This window comes from Oryctolagus cuniculus, chromosome 9 (genome assembly GCF_964237555.1).
Source record: "Oryctolagus cuniculus chromosome 9, mOryCun1.1, whole genome shotgun sequence".
NCBI classification, from domain to species: domain Eukaryota; kingdom Metazoa; phylum Chordata; class Mammalia; order Lagomorpha; family Leporidae; genus Oryctolagus; species Oryctolagus cuniculus.
Window position 1 is genome coordinate 60,409,741 of NC_091440.1, and position 14,958 is coordinate 60,424,698.

The 14,958-nt window shown below is 40.6% G+C and overlaps 1 protein-coding gene and 1 non-coding gene across 5 annotated transcripts in view; both read right to left on the reverse strand.

The window, feature by feature from the left end:
- Positions 1-2,444: 2,444 nt before the first annotated feature.
- LOC127492261 (small nucleolar RNA U3) lies at positions 2,445-2,651 on the reverse strand. Its single transcript, XR_007921399.2, has one exon. It is a non-coding gene; the product is annotated as a small nucleolar RNA U3 (small nucleolar RNA).
- Positions 2,652-4,924: 2,273 nt separating this feature from the next.
- Positions 4,925-14,958, reverse strand: part of MTRF1 (mitochondrial translation release factor 1) — a 36,089-nt gene continuing 26,055 nt past the window's right edge. For all 4 annotated transcript variants that reach the window (XM_017343503.3, XM_051850025.2, XM_051850026.2 and 1 more), the window contains 3 exons: positions 14,161-14,297; positions 13,231-13,329; positions 4,925-7,596 (listed from right to left, as the gene is read on the reverse strand). In XM_017343503.3, coding sequence (XP_017198992.2) covers positions 7,483-7,596; positions 13,231-13,329; positions 14,161-14,297 — 350 coding nt within the window. In that variant the 3' untranslated portion in view covers positions 4,925-7,482. The remainder of the gene's footprint in view (positions 7,597-13,230; positions 13,330-14,160; positions 14,298-14,958) is intronic.

The following is a 14,958-nucleotide window of genomic DNA, read 5'->3' on the forward strand; positions in this document are numbered from 1 at the left end:
ACACACAGAGAGAAAGAGAAGCAGAGAGAAGTCTTCCATCGGCTGATTCACTCCCTAATTGGCCGCAATGGCCAAAGCTGCACCGATCCAAAGCCAGGAGCCAGGAGCTTCCTCTGGGTCTTCTCATGTGGGTGCAGGGGCCCAATGACTTGGGCCATCTTCTACTGCTTTCCCAGGCCATACTAGAGAGTGGGTTGGAAGTGGAGCAGCCAGGACTTGAACCAGTGCCCATATGGGATGCCAGCACTGAAGGAGGTAGCTTTACCCACTATGCCACAGTGCCAGCCCTGGCAAAAATTTTAAATAACGGCTATAAGGCCTTTGTTTCTGTATTTTCTATATACATGTATATGCATGAATGGTATACATAGTACCAAACTTTTAAAAAACTGTATACTCATAAATAACCCAATTTTCCAAGTTCATACAACTTTAATAATCCTTGATAAATAAAAACATTATTGGTTAATTAAAACAGACATATCTATTAAGACTAAATGTAATCCAGACAACTTCTGTCTCTATTAGCTGTTTAAGATTTGAGATAAAAGTTTATAAATGTACTTTTTAAGAATTCTGAAATTTCTTTTTTAAAAAAGAAATTTAATTTTCATTTTATTTAAAAGCGAGAGGGAAGAAGGGAGGGAAAGAGATCTTTTCCATCTGCTCTTTCCCCAAATGCCTACCAGGGCTGGTACAGGCCAATGTCAGGGGTCCAGACTTCAGTCTGGGTCTCACAGGTGGGTGTTAGGAACCCAAATATTTGAGCCATCATCTGCTGCATCCCAGAGTGTGCACTAGCAGGAAGCTAGATTGGAAGTACAGGAGCCAGGACTCCAATCAGGCACTGCTATATGGGATGCACATACCTCAGGTGGCATCTCAATGACCGTGACAAATGCCTGTGCCTTTAAAATCGTTTGTCACTTTTAATTCATAATGATCCATGATCCAATTTTGATCAAGTGTTTTAAACTCTGATATATCTAACAAACTCCCCAAAACCAAACAGAATATTCTAAACTGAGTCTTTTGACCTCAGACTAACTTTGGATATACCAGAGGACTTCTAGAATTTCAAAGAGATACTAAGTTAGGCTTATTTAAAATGTTAAATTAATAAAAAAAGTATTTTCAAACAAGAAATGATGTTCAAACTCTTATGAGTTATATTTCTAAGTTTCTTCACTGGGTGGATTCTTTGGCACAGCAGTCAGGGCAGTTAGAAAAATACTATTAGAAAATATAATGCTTTCTCAGGGATGAGTATTCTTTGGATTGCAAAGTGAGAGAGAATTTAATTTAATTTTTTTTTTTTTTTTTTACAGGCAGAGTGGACAGTGAGAGAGAGAGACAGAAAGGTCTTCCTTTTGCAGTTAGTTCACCCTCCAATGGCCGCCGTGGCCGGCGCACTGCGGCCGGCACACCGTGCCTATCTGAAGGCAGGAGCCAGGAGCCAGGTGCTTCTCCTGGTCTCCCATGGGGTGCAGGGCCCAAGCACTTGGCCATCCTCCACTGCCTTCCCGGGCCACAGCAGAGAGCTGGCCTGGAAGAGGGGCAACCGGGACAGAATCCGGTGCCCCGACCGGGACTAGAACCTGGTGTGCCGGCGCTGCTAGGCGGAGGATTAGCCTAGTGAGCCACGGCGCCGGCTAGAATTTAATGTTACTGGACAAGCAATACAATCTGTTTGCACAGGTTAGTCTGTATTCCAACACTTCCATTGCGCAAACCATACTCCAGTCCTCAGGATTAATGGGATGTACTACTGAAATAATAAAAACTCAATTGGCTAAACTAATAGAAAGCTTTCTTCTCTTTTGGCCTATGGCTCTAATCTCAGTATTACTTAACCTTAGATCTGCTCCTTCAGGTAAAAAGCCAGCTGTCATTCTTTGAAATGTTCCTGGCAGGCCTATGAGACTAAATGAAAGAGTCTATGAAACTGCTGTGATTAAAGGAGGTCTTACTTACTGTCAAGTGTAGAGCAGCTTGTAATTTGTAGAGCAGCCTTTTCACAGCATAACCCAGAGACAAAGCAACCTCATCACACAATCTTTAACCTGGTGATTATGTATCCCAGAAACATCTTCACAAAAATTGTTTCCAATGATGTTGGAACATCAGGGTTATCAACCAACTCTGTGCTTCTAAACTATGGGATATGGACTCAGAGAAAAATTAAATAAGACTAACAGGTGGCTACCCAACCTGAATGGTTTACTGAAGACCATTTATTCAAGTTTACTAGATGCCTGGCAAGTAACTCACCAGACCTAGAAAAATTAAGCACACAGAATCATGAACTGGCTTTATAAGTACTTTCTCTCTCTCTCTCTCTCTCTCTCTCTCCATACACACACACACACCATGCACAGATATCTTTGACTCCAGTGGTTTTCTTCAAAGGGCCCAATAATAAGCTATTTTTCCTTTAGATGGTGAGCGCTCAGTCGGCGTTCTCTCCCTCTTACTCTACTAACGGAGGAGAAAATCATCTACGGCAGATGTAGTTGCAGCGGAGCAACAAGAAGCGCCTGCTTCACACTCAGGAGGAAACACTACCCCTCCTTCTCATGGTTTCTGCAGCTCTACACACTCAAAGAAACTTCCCTAGTCACAAAACAGACATGGTCCCTGAAAGAAGTCTTAATATATGCTACTTTCAAGAACAAATGCAACTGCTGTATTTGTGGCCACTCACCTATGTCTAGCACCTCTGGACTTCCTTGGTGGATATCCCCATTATAAGGGAATGATTGGGAAGCGCAACTTAATACGTTATCCCTCTTAGTATTTTTCTTTTTGTTTGTTCTACTTAATACTTTTGGTTGAATACTGTAATCAATACACAATTATTCTTAAGTGCTGAAACTTAACTGAAAAGTGATCACTGTTAAATATAAGAGTGGGAATAAGAGAGGGAAGAGATGTGCAATTTGGACATGCTCAAGTTGACTTGCCTCAAACAGTAGAGTTAGAAACATACCAGGGGATTCCAATTCAATCCCATCGAGGTGGCATGTACCAATGCCATCTCACTAGTCCCAGTGATCAATTTCTATTCACAATTGATCATAATGATAGGACTAAGAACCAAAGGGATCACATAAACAAGAATAGTGTCTGCAAATACTAGCTGATAGAATAAAAAAGGGAGAGAATGATCCAACATGGGAAGTGAGATACACAGCAGACCCATAGAATGGCAGATGTCCTAAACAGCACTCTGGCCTCAGAATCAACCCTTAAGGCATGCGGATCTGGCTGAAAAGCCCATGAGAGTATTTCAGGCGTGGAAAGCCAAGACACTCTGGGGAAAAAAAAAAAACCTAAATGAAAGATCTCCGCGAGTGAGATCCCAGTGGAAAGAACGGGTCATCAAAGAAGGAGGTACCTTTCTCTGAAGGGAGGAGAGAACTTCCACTTTGACCATGGCCTTGTCTAAAAATGATCAGAGTCAGTGAACTCAGGGGGCTTCCATAGCCTTAGCAGCTCATGACAAGAGCCTAGGGTGATTACTGAGGCCATAAACAAGAGTGTCAATTTGTTAAGTCAACAACAGGAGTCACTGTGCACTTACTCCTCATGTAGGATCTTTGTCCTTAGTGTGCTGTACATTGAGATTTAATGCTATAACTAGTACTCAAACAGTATCTTTCACTTTATGTTTCTGTGTGGGAGCAAACTGTTGAAATCTTTACTTAATGTATGCTAAACTGATCTTCTGTATATAAAGAGAATCGAAAATGAATCTTGATGTGAATGGAAGGGGAGAGGGGAGGGTTGCGGGTTGGAGGGACGTTATGGGGGGGAAGCCATTGTAATCCATAAGCTGTACTTTGGAAATTTATATTCATTAAATAAAAGTTAAAAAAATAAATAAAAAAGAAACTATATTTTGTCTGAAAGAGGCCATTCCTATTTTTATGGTTTTCTGATATTACTAATCGAGACTCCTTTGACTCTTGATAACTCTGATGTCTTCATATACCTTACATCTTCATGTGATGAAACCCTAAGATCATCAATAAAAAGCATAGAATAAAAGACTCAGGATGACTTCACCAACCTCTTAGGTTGAACTGTGAGTAGTTCCAATAGTTCTGAATTATGGGACACTCTTTTTTTGTTTTTAAGATTTATTTATTTACTTGAAAGCCAGAGTTACACAGAGAGAGGAGAGGCAGAGAGCGAGCGAGAGAGAGATCTTCCATCCATTGGTTCACTCCCTAGTCGGCCACAACGGCCAGAGCTGTGCCAATCGGAAGCAAGGAGCCAGGAGCCTTTTCCAGGTCTCCCACGTGGGTACAGAGGCCCAAGGCCTTGGGACATCTGCTGCTTTCCCAGGCCATGGCAGAAAGCTGGATCGGAAGTAGAGCAGCCAGGACTTGAAATGGTGCCCATATGGGATGCCAGCCCTGCAGATGGTGGCTTTACCAGCTATCCCACAGCACCGGCCCCTGGGACACACTGAAGTGGCTTGTTGTTAGGGAAGTTCCACTGGAAACAAGATAACGACACTAAAACCAATCAATCAAATGATACTCATCACCTTAGGTGGTGTCCACCAAAGTCCTATACCAATATAATAACCCTAAAAACCTCTGAATGATTTGAAACTGTTTGAGACCACCAGTACTGGGTAGTACCTAATGGAACTCAGTGCCTCTGTGGAGCCAATCTTTGCCTCTAGCTTTTACCCCAGTTGGATACGACATTGCACTTTGGTTTTCCAGGGACACAGGACCATGTTCCATCCATCCTTGATATTGTCCCTACTAACTTTCCACTCTAAAGGCCAAATGGGTTTGCTAAGTATTTCAGTGGTATGGCCATATACTTTCTGTGTTTCTTCCTTCTTTAGGACTTGAAGATGTGAATGCCCACATTAGAGGCATTAACTAAATTTACAAAATAAGCATTTTTCTTTTTTTTTAAAGATTTTACTTATTTATTTGAGAGGTAGAGTTACAGGCAGTGAGAGGGAGAGACAGAGAAAGGTCTTCCATCTGCTGGTTCATTCCTCAAATGGCTGCAACAGCCAGAGCTGAGCCGATCTGAAGCCAGGAGCCAGGATCTTCCTCTGGGTCTCCCCTATGAGTGCAGGGGCCTAAGCGCTTGGGCCATCTTCTACTGCTTCCACAAGCCACAGCAGAGAGCTGGATCAGAAGAGAAGCAGCCAGGACCAGAACCGGCACCCATATGGGATGCTAGCACCAATGGCGGAGGATTAACCTACTGCGCCATAATGCTTCCCACCCAGTAAGCTTTAAATGACAGTCAACAAACATTAAGCTTGGTAAATACTGAAATTCCTTAACAAGAAAAGTGGTCTTGCAAAACCATGTAACATTCAATAGTATCACTGCCTCCCAAAGGGCACTTGTGCTATTACTCACATAGAATGTTGTATGTATATACCTGATAAATCATTATCACCCCACCTGGTAAACCATATGAAGAAACAGAATAAAATTAATTAATTAATAAAATTAAAAAATAAAGAGCTTTTCAAAATGGATTTGGGATGCTTCAAAAGAAAAGACTTACATGTCTCAAGTGGTTATTTGAAATAATGAACTTATGAGGGCCAACGCTGTGGCCCAGCAGGTTAAACCACTGCCTGCAGCACCAGCATCCCCTGTGGGTGCTGGTTTGAGTCCCAGCCGCTCCACTTCCAAGCCAGCTCCATGTCAAAGCACCTGGGAAAGCAGTGGAAGATGGCTGACGTGCTTGGGCCACTGCACCCACATGGAGACGTGAATGAATCTCCTGGCTCTGGCTGATGTGGCCATTTGGAGAGTGAACCAGCAGATGGAAATCTCTCTCTCTCTTTCTCTCTGTAATTCTGCCTTTCAAAAATTAAATAAATCTTTTTTTAAAAAAAGGAAATATGAAGTTATGGTCCCCTTCACCCTTTGACTACAGGCATCTGGAATGATGAAATAATTACACTGTATTCGGAGATTCTGGATCCATATCCAAAGGATATTAGACTTCTTTTTTTGTAAAAGATTTATTTATTTATTTGAAAGGCAGAGTTACAGAGAGGCAGAAAGAGAGAGAGGTCTTCCATCCACTGGTTCACTCCCCAGATGGCTGCAATGGCCAGAGCTACACCGATCCGAATCCAGGAGCAAGGAGCTTCCTCTGGGTCTCCCACGCAGGTGCAGGGCCCAAGCACTTGGGCCATCTTCTACTGCTTTCCCAGGCCATAGCAGAGCTGGTTCGGAAGCGGAGCAGGTAAAAGTGGCAGCTTTACCCGCTACACCACAGCATCGGCCCCTAGAGTCTTCTCTAGGAACATGTTCACTATGTATAAGCATTCTTTTCTTATATTTAATTGGTCATGTAACTCCTGTTCTCTCATAATGTTAAGATTCTAACAAAAGAATTTTTACTACTCTGTAATAAATCAGTACTACTTCTTTATATAACTCTCTACTTTGCCTCTTTCTGTGAAAACACTCATTCAGAGCTATCTGAATGTGTTGTCTCTTAAACTGCAATTCCTAAGACTCCAACTACAGTTCCTTTGCAGTTCCTGAGCTTAAATTGATCAACATATTTCTCTTTTCAAAGATGTATGCTTGTTTTCTAATTAAGGAGTTGAATATACAGGAAATTAAAAATAAGCCTTTAGGTCAAGAAATGTAATTCTGGGGCTGGCACTGTGGCATAGTGGGTAAAGCCACTGCTAGCAGTGCTAGCATCCCATATGGGCGCCAGTTCAAATCCCGGCTGCTCCACTTCCAATCCAGCTCTCTGCTATGGCCTGGGAAAACAGCAGAAGATGGCCCAAGTGCTTGGGCCCCTTTACCTGCGTGGGAGATCCAGAAGAAGCTCCTGCCTCTTGATTTCAGATCAGCCCAGCTCCGGCTGTTGTGGCCATTTAGGGAGTGAAACCATGGATGAAAGATTCTCTCTCTCTTTCTGCCTCTGCCTCTCTGTAACTCTACCTTTCAAATAAATAAATAAATCTTTAAAAAATATATGTAACTCTGATTCATTAAAATATAGGGCCGGCGCCGCGGCTCACTAGGCTAATCCTCTGCCTTGCGGCGCCGGCACACCGGGTTCTAGTCCCGGTTGGGGTGCCAGATTCTGTCCCAGTTGCTCCTCTTCCAGTCCAGCTCTCTGCTGTGGCCCGGGAAGGCAGTGGAGGATGGCCCAAGTGCTTGGGCCTTGCACCCACATTGGAGACCAGGAGGAAGCACCTGGCTCCTGGCTTCGGATCAGCGCAGCGCCCCGGCCGCAACGTGCCGGCCTTAGCGGCCACTTGGAACCAACAGCAAAAGGAAGACCTTTCTCTCTGTCTCTCCTCTTTCACTGTCTAACTCTGCCTGTCAATATATATATATATTTGTATGTATAGTTTATTTATAGCTGCATCTTATGAATATACATTAAGACATCCATGCTTTAATGTACTTCTTGACACAGACCCATTTCATTATATAATAAGCAATAAATTAACATTTATTTAGCTGATTTGAGGTTTTCATGCAGAATTTCAACGATGGCTTCTTCATCTGCTGACTGAAGGAGTCTCTGAATTAGCTGATCCAGGCACTTCTCACCACATAAAAATTCCTGGTAGGAGACAAAGTTATTATGAAACTTGATTATTAGAAATAAAGAAGGGAGCCGACATTGTGGCATAGCAGGTAAAGCTGTTGCCTGCAGCACAGGCATCCCATATGGGTATTGGTTCGAGTCCCAGATGCTTCACTTCCAGCCTAGCTCCCTGCTAATGCAACTGACAGGGCAGCAAAAGATAGCCCAAGTGCTTGGGCCCCTGCACCCATGTGGGAATCCTGGAAGAAGTTTCTGGCTCCCAGCCTTGGATCAGTCTAGCTCCCGCTGTTGAGGCCATTTGGGGAGTTAACCAGCAGATGGAAGATCTTGATCTCTGTCTCTCCCTCTCAAATAAATTTATTTGAGAGGCAGTGTTAAAGAGTGGGAGAGACAGAGAGAAGTCTTCCATCCACCCTTCCGCTGCTTTCTCAAGTTCATTAGCAGGGAGCTGGATTGGAAGTGGAGCAGCTGGGACTCAAACCTGCACCCATATGGGATGCCAGCACTGTAGGCAGCAGCTTCACCCGCTGTGCCACAGTGTTGGCCCCAAATAAATCTAAAAAAGAACAAGATAAAGCAAGAAAGGTAAGAAACAAAGAGTTTAGGGTATATTTATATCTTTTAAAAGATTATTTGAGAGCCAGAAAGAGGGGAAAACAGAGAGATAAAGACATATACACACACAGCTCCTGTCTGCTGTGTCATTCCCCAAATGCCTGCAATGGCTGGGACTGGGCCAAGCTGAAGTTAGCATTGGGGACTTAATCCAGGTCTCCCACATGGGGGCCAGGGACCCATCAGCCTGAGCCATACCTGCTGTCCAAGGATCTGCATTATCAGGAAACTGGAATTGGAAGCAAAACCAGGATAAACACAGTCACTCTGATATGAGATCTGGGTGTTTTACCTGGTATATTAAGTGATAGAGCAAATGCCCACTCTCATTTCATTTCTTTACAGTCATTATTTAGTAACAACAAAGGATTGCTCATGTTTTATAATATAATAAGCACAATTGTTAACTTGAGAGGATTTGCAATTTTTTCTGGCTTTTTATTTTGAAAAATGAATCCCAAAGAGTAAATAGAATTCTTGCTTTTTTCAAATTGTTTAAATTAGTATTTTGCCTTAAAATGAATCTTCTGAGATTTGTTTGGATACACCAAAACAAAGAAATCTGAACCAACTTGCGAAGCTGAACACCACCCTCTCTTGAAAATTCTTTTGCTTGACTTTTTTGAGAACACAATTCTAGGTTCCCAAACCATTTTGGGGAAGATACACTTGCTGAATTCTTTCTTCTTTTGTATGTTACAAAAATGGCTTTTCATTCTTGCCCTGAGAATTCTACCCTACTCACTCATATCATGTTATTTCCCTGCGACTAACTGAAATATCTCAGTCTGGCAGGTGTTTTGTTGACACATCCTCTGGATCTGGCTCAGATGGAGTCTACTCAGATTAATTCAGGTTTTCTTTCTTGTGTCAACTCTAGATTTAGATTATTTAATCTGTTACTAATTTATGAGTTTACTTATTATATTGGAAATACAATGGTTTTAAAATCTAAAAGTCTTGTGTAATCAAATAATATTTTTGTTGAAATATTTAGGGAAAAAGTTTCTTGAGGTTTGCAACTCATTTCCAAATGGTTCAACAGTAACATGGATGTTTACAGAGAGAAGGAAGAGGTATAGAAGAAAGAGATGTCAAATATAGCAAATGTTAATAACAGTTAAACCCAGGTACAGGCTGTGGAGTATTCACTGGAGAAGTCTTTAAACATTATATATGCTTGACAAATTTTAAAAAAAAATAAAGTTGAGAAAAAATTTTGCTATTATGATTACCTCCAAATAATTCCACTGGGTAAAAACTGTTTCATTTAGACTTCCTATAGTCTTCCCCACAGTTTCTCTCTGAAAAATGACTAAAATAATGAATTCAAGTACCCTTCTTGGGTAATAGAGTTGTTTGGATTAGTGAATTCACACGTTCTTATATTTTAGAAATGCTCAAAATTTAGACATTGGCTTAATGGAAAGACTTTAATGCTGATATGTGGAACATAGAATACTGAAAGTTTTTATGTAAGTATGAACTAATATTATATTTAGTCTTGAATGGTCTTAAAGTTGAACTTTGGATAAGTACACATATTCATCTCTTGAGCTAAACTGTAAGGGAAATGATATGTTTTAATATCTTTGTATTCCTCAAAACACCAGAGTATAGCAAAACTAACAGAAAACAAAAGTATTATGACATAATCTTAAAATTAAGAATGTCATTTTGAATATAATAGGAAATTGCTTATAAAATAAGTACACCTGGAGCTCACATTATTATAGTATCATCAAGGTGCTTATATCTTTTGATATAAAAGGGATCATTACTTTTTTTTTTTAAGAGTTATTTATTTATTTGAAAGTCAGAGTTATACAGAGAAAGGAGAGGCAGAGAGAGAGAGAGGTCTTCCATCTGCTGGTTCACTGCCCAATTGGCCACAATGGCTGGAGCTGCACCAATCCAGAGCCAGGAGCCAGGAGCTTCTTCCGGGTTTCCCACGTGGGTGCAGGGCCCAAGGGCTTGGGCCATCTTTTACTGCTTTCCTAGGCCACAGCAGAGAGCTGGATTGGAAGTGGAGTAGCCGGGACTTGAACTGGCGCCCATATGGGATGCCAGCACCGCAGGCAGCAACTTTACTTGCTACACCACAGCACCGGCCCCAGGTATCATCACTCTTGATAATAATCACAACACATTCAGAGTTCAGTTGAATTTTAAAAAGTGCTAGATGGGCTGGCGCTGTTGTGTAGTAAGTTAAGACTCCACCTGCAGTGCCGGCATCCCATATGGGCACCTGTTTGAGTCCTGGCTGCTCCACTTCCAATCCAGCTCTCTGCTAACGGCCTGGGAAAGTGACAGAGGATGGCCCAAGTGCTTGGGCCTCTGCACCTACATGGGAGACCCAGAAGAAGCTCCTGGCTTCAAATCAGCACAGCTCCAGCCATTGTGGCCATTTGGGGAGTGAACCAGCAGATGGAAGACCTTGCTCTCTCTTTCTCTCTCTTTCTGTAACTCTGCCTCTCAAATAAATAAATACATCTTTAAAAAAAAAAAGTGATAGAGATATGAATATCAAAGGTGAATGAGTTGTAGTTTGTAACTTTCAGAAGCTAACAATCTAGAGGGAGAGATAGATTAAGTAAATAAACATCATAAAACAATTAAATCAATTAAAAAATAATGGAGAAGAGACCAAAGGTTGGGAAGAGTTATTCACTTTGACAAGAAAGTGGCACCCAGCACAGAATCAGTTATGAAGAAAACATTTGAATTGAATCTTAAAAATAGCAGCAGCAGCAGCAATAGTAGTAGTAGTAGTAGCAGTAATCATCATCATGGGGCTGGCATTGTGGAGACACCAGCATCCCATACTGGAGTGTTCTTTTGAGTCCTGGCTATACTGCTTTTGATCTAGCTTCCTGCTAATGTGCCTGGGAAGGCAGAATATGAACCAAGTACTCCCTTGGCATCCGTGTAGGAGACTAGGATGGAATTCCTAGCTCCTGGCTTCAGCCTGGCCCAGACCTGGCTATTGCAGCCATTTGAAGAGTAAACCAGTGGATGGAAGATCTCTCTCTCTCTCTCTCTCTACCTTTCAAATAAATAAAAAGTCTACTTAAAAAAAAAAAATACAGGATAGTATTTCCTCAAATAAATGAGGCATTTCAATAAAAAGATTAAGTATGAAAATAGGCACAGATGGGCCGGCGCTGTGGCTCACTTGGTTGATCCTCCACCTGCAGCGCTGGCATCCCATATGGGCGCTGGGAGGGCAGTGAGGATGGCCCAAGTGCTTGGGTGCCTGCACCCGCGTGGGAGACCAGGAAGAAGCACCTGGCTCCTGGTTTTCGGACCGGTGCAGCGCCGGCTGTGGTGGCCATTTAGGGGGTGAACCAACAGAAGGAAGACCTTTCTCTCTCTCTCTCTCACTGTCTATCTGTCAAATAAAAAAAAAAAAAAAAGAAAATAGGCACAGAAACACATACATTTAAAGTCCAGGGCAAGGGGAAATTTCCAATAAAAGTGGAATAAAAAGCAGGAGGTAAGACTGATGCTAAGACGTGCTGTACATTGAGACTTAATGCTATAACGAGTACTCAAACAGTATATTTCACTCTGTGTTTCTATGGGGGTGCAAACTGTTGAAAGCTTTACTTAATGTATACTAAACTGATCTTCTGTAAAAAAAAAAAAAAAAAAAAAGAAGAAGAAATTATCAATTCCCAACTTGACTCTCACTGGGATTAAACATGACAATAGGTCTGATCTGATTTCAGCATCATTTAAAAAATCATCTATTATTTTTCACTTTATGTTTCTGTGTGGGAGCAAACTGTTGAAATCTTTACTTAATGTATACTAGCTGATCTTCTGTATATAAAGGGAATCGAAAATGAATTTTGATGTGAATGGAAGGGGAGAGGGAGTGGGAGAGGGGAGGGTTGCGGGTGGGAGGGACGTTATGGGGGGGAAGCCATTGTAATCCATAAGCTGTACTTTGGAAATTTATATTCATTAAATAAAAGTTAAAAAAAAAAAAAAGAAAAGATGCTATGAGCACTGCTGCTGAAAGGACAATAGAAGATCTAGTATATTACCTACGCTTAGCTGACAAAGCAGCAGCAGGGTTTCAGGACTGACTCTAACGTTGAAAGAAGTTCTAGGGGCCAGCGCTGTGCCACAGCGGGTTAACACCCTGGCCTGAAGCGCCGGCATCTCATATGGGCCCTGTTCTAGTCCTGGCTACTGCTCTTCAAATGAAGGGCAAGCTCTAGAACAAGGGAGGAGATCTGAGCAAAATGTCCCAAAGATGTTCACTTTCTTTCCCGTCCACCTCGTCTGTCTTTCCACTATCTGTTGCCCTGTAGTTAAGATTCTTATCACTCTTTCAGGCTTACTTATAATGATTCACTCCTAAATTAGTCATTTCTACTAGTCTCTTTACTGGCCTTCATACAGATTTTTTTTAATTTAAAAAATATACTTTGAATTGACTAATAATTACAAATACACTTCAGTTTATGATGAGTTTATTTTCCAGTAAACCCATAATTATTTGAAAATATGATAAATAAAAAATGCATTTATACCTAGTCTACTGAACACCATAGCTTCACTTAGCCTACCCTAAATGTGCTCAAAACAGTAATACCAGCCTATAGTTGCACAAAATCATCTAATAACTAGCCTACTTTATAATAAAGTGTTAAATAGCTCATGTAATTTACTGACTACTGTTTGAAAGGAAAAAACAGAGTTTCCATATGGATGTACTTTTACACCATTGTAAGTTGAACCACCATAAGTTGGGAACTATATATATATTCATGGGGTGCATCGTTATGTTTTGATATATGTTTTCAGTGGGGAATAATAAAATCAGGCTGATTTACAAATCTATCACTCATTTATCTATTATTGTAGTGAAAATATTTAAAATATACTATTTAAGCAATTTTGAAATATACAATACGTAATTAATGATTTTAAATTGGTAATATTTTACATATAACTCTCTAGAATTTGACTATACTGTCTTTGAAAATTAAGGATATATGAAGAATATTCAGTAAATATTACCTTAATGTCACGAACTTCATATGATATCCTGTGGTCAGTGACTCTATCCTGGGTGAAATTATATGTCCGAATTCTCTCTGACTGGGCTCTGGTTCCCACCTGCACCACAGCAAAAGCAATTCATATTTTAAGTTTATAATAACCTTCATTACAAATGAATCTACTTAAAAGTAGATTTCCTGTTACCAGTTTAAATATTTTCTTATAGTCATATATATAAACTAACAAAGAAGCATGAGCAGAGCTTCATGTTTAAGACTATAGGTTTATAGCATTTAGTTATGGAATTAACGTGGATGTTTCTTTGATACTTCAAACTCCAAATATATTGGAACTGGCATTGTGGCACGAGTTAAACCACTGCCTGCAATGCCAGCATCTCATATCAGGTTACTGGTTTACATCCTGGTCACTCTACTTCTGATCTAGCTCCCGGCTACACTACCTGGGAGGGCAGCAGAAGATGGCTCAAGTATTAGGGCCTCTGCTGCCCATGTGGGAGACCAGGATGGAGTTCTTCTACTGCTCTCTCTCTCTCTCATATCCTCCCTTTGCTTTTCAAATAAATAAAGATAACATTTTTATAAAAAGAAAAACAACATAGGTTTTTAAATTGAAAAATCTGAAAATGTCAACTTCCAAAGAATTTTTGTCTTTTATGACAATTATGATATAAACACTGATGGGAAATACCTAGGAATTCATGTTTAATTTCTACATCTTTCACCCACTCATTTGCAAACTGGCATGCCCAATTTAGCCATAATTTGTCAATATACATGCTTATAAGTTATTGCTTACATAAAAATGAGTACATTTCCCTATGCTCTAAGACATTTCAATTTGATCAAGAACAAACATTACATCTCCTACATAAAATAATGACTTTTTATCCAGAGTTACTAAACGATTACAGGAAATGAATCTTACCTGCAGTTTTCTAGCACTTTGTTGTTGACACTTGTCTTTCTCAATAATCTGCTGATAGAGTCTAGCTCTCAACACATGCAAAGCTATTTCCTTATTTTTTATCTGTGAGCGTTCTTGTTGGCATTCTACTACTAGTCCTGAAAAATAACAAGGATCAGAGATTAACTATAGTCTCCACAGTCCAAATTAACGGAAGAACATTGAAAAGGAAAGGCTAACCAGGAAAAGATCACAAAACATACAAACATCTTAGATTCAGCATACCCAGCATACCTCAGGACCTGTGCCTGGGTTTTGATGATCAAAGCTGTAGATGGCTGTTTAAATTCTGGTTGAGAAGACAGAGCAGATGGTTACACATAGGTTGAGCAGTCCTATTCTGAAAACCCAACACTCAAAATCCTAAACTCTTTGAGCACTGATATAACACTTAAAGAGTATTGGAGCACTTCAGATTTTTAGATTAGGGATACTCAACCAGTAAAGTCTATATAAATATTGCTAAATCTGCAAACTCCAAAACTTGAAATACTCCTAGTCCTAAACATTTCAGATAAAAGATACTCAACCTATATTTTCATTCCCTGAGCTCCGACTCTCCCTCCTTAGTTCATGTTTTAACTGACAGGGAAAAAATACACATACTTAAAGAATACCATATGATATCTCAATACATGAACACATTGAGTAAAGTTGAAATTGGTTTTGGGGCCGGCACTGTGGCACAATGAATTTAAGCCCCAACCTGCAGTGCTGGCACCCCATATGGGCACCGGTTCAAGTCCCTGCTGCTCCACT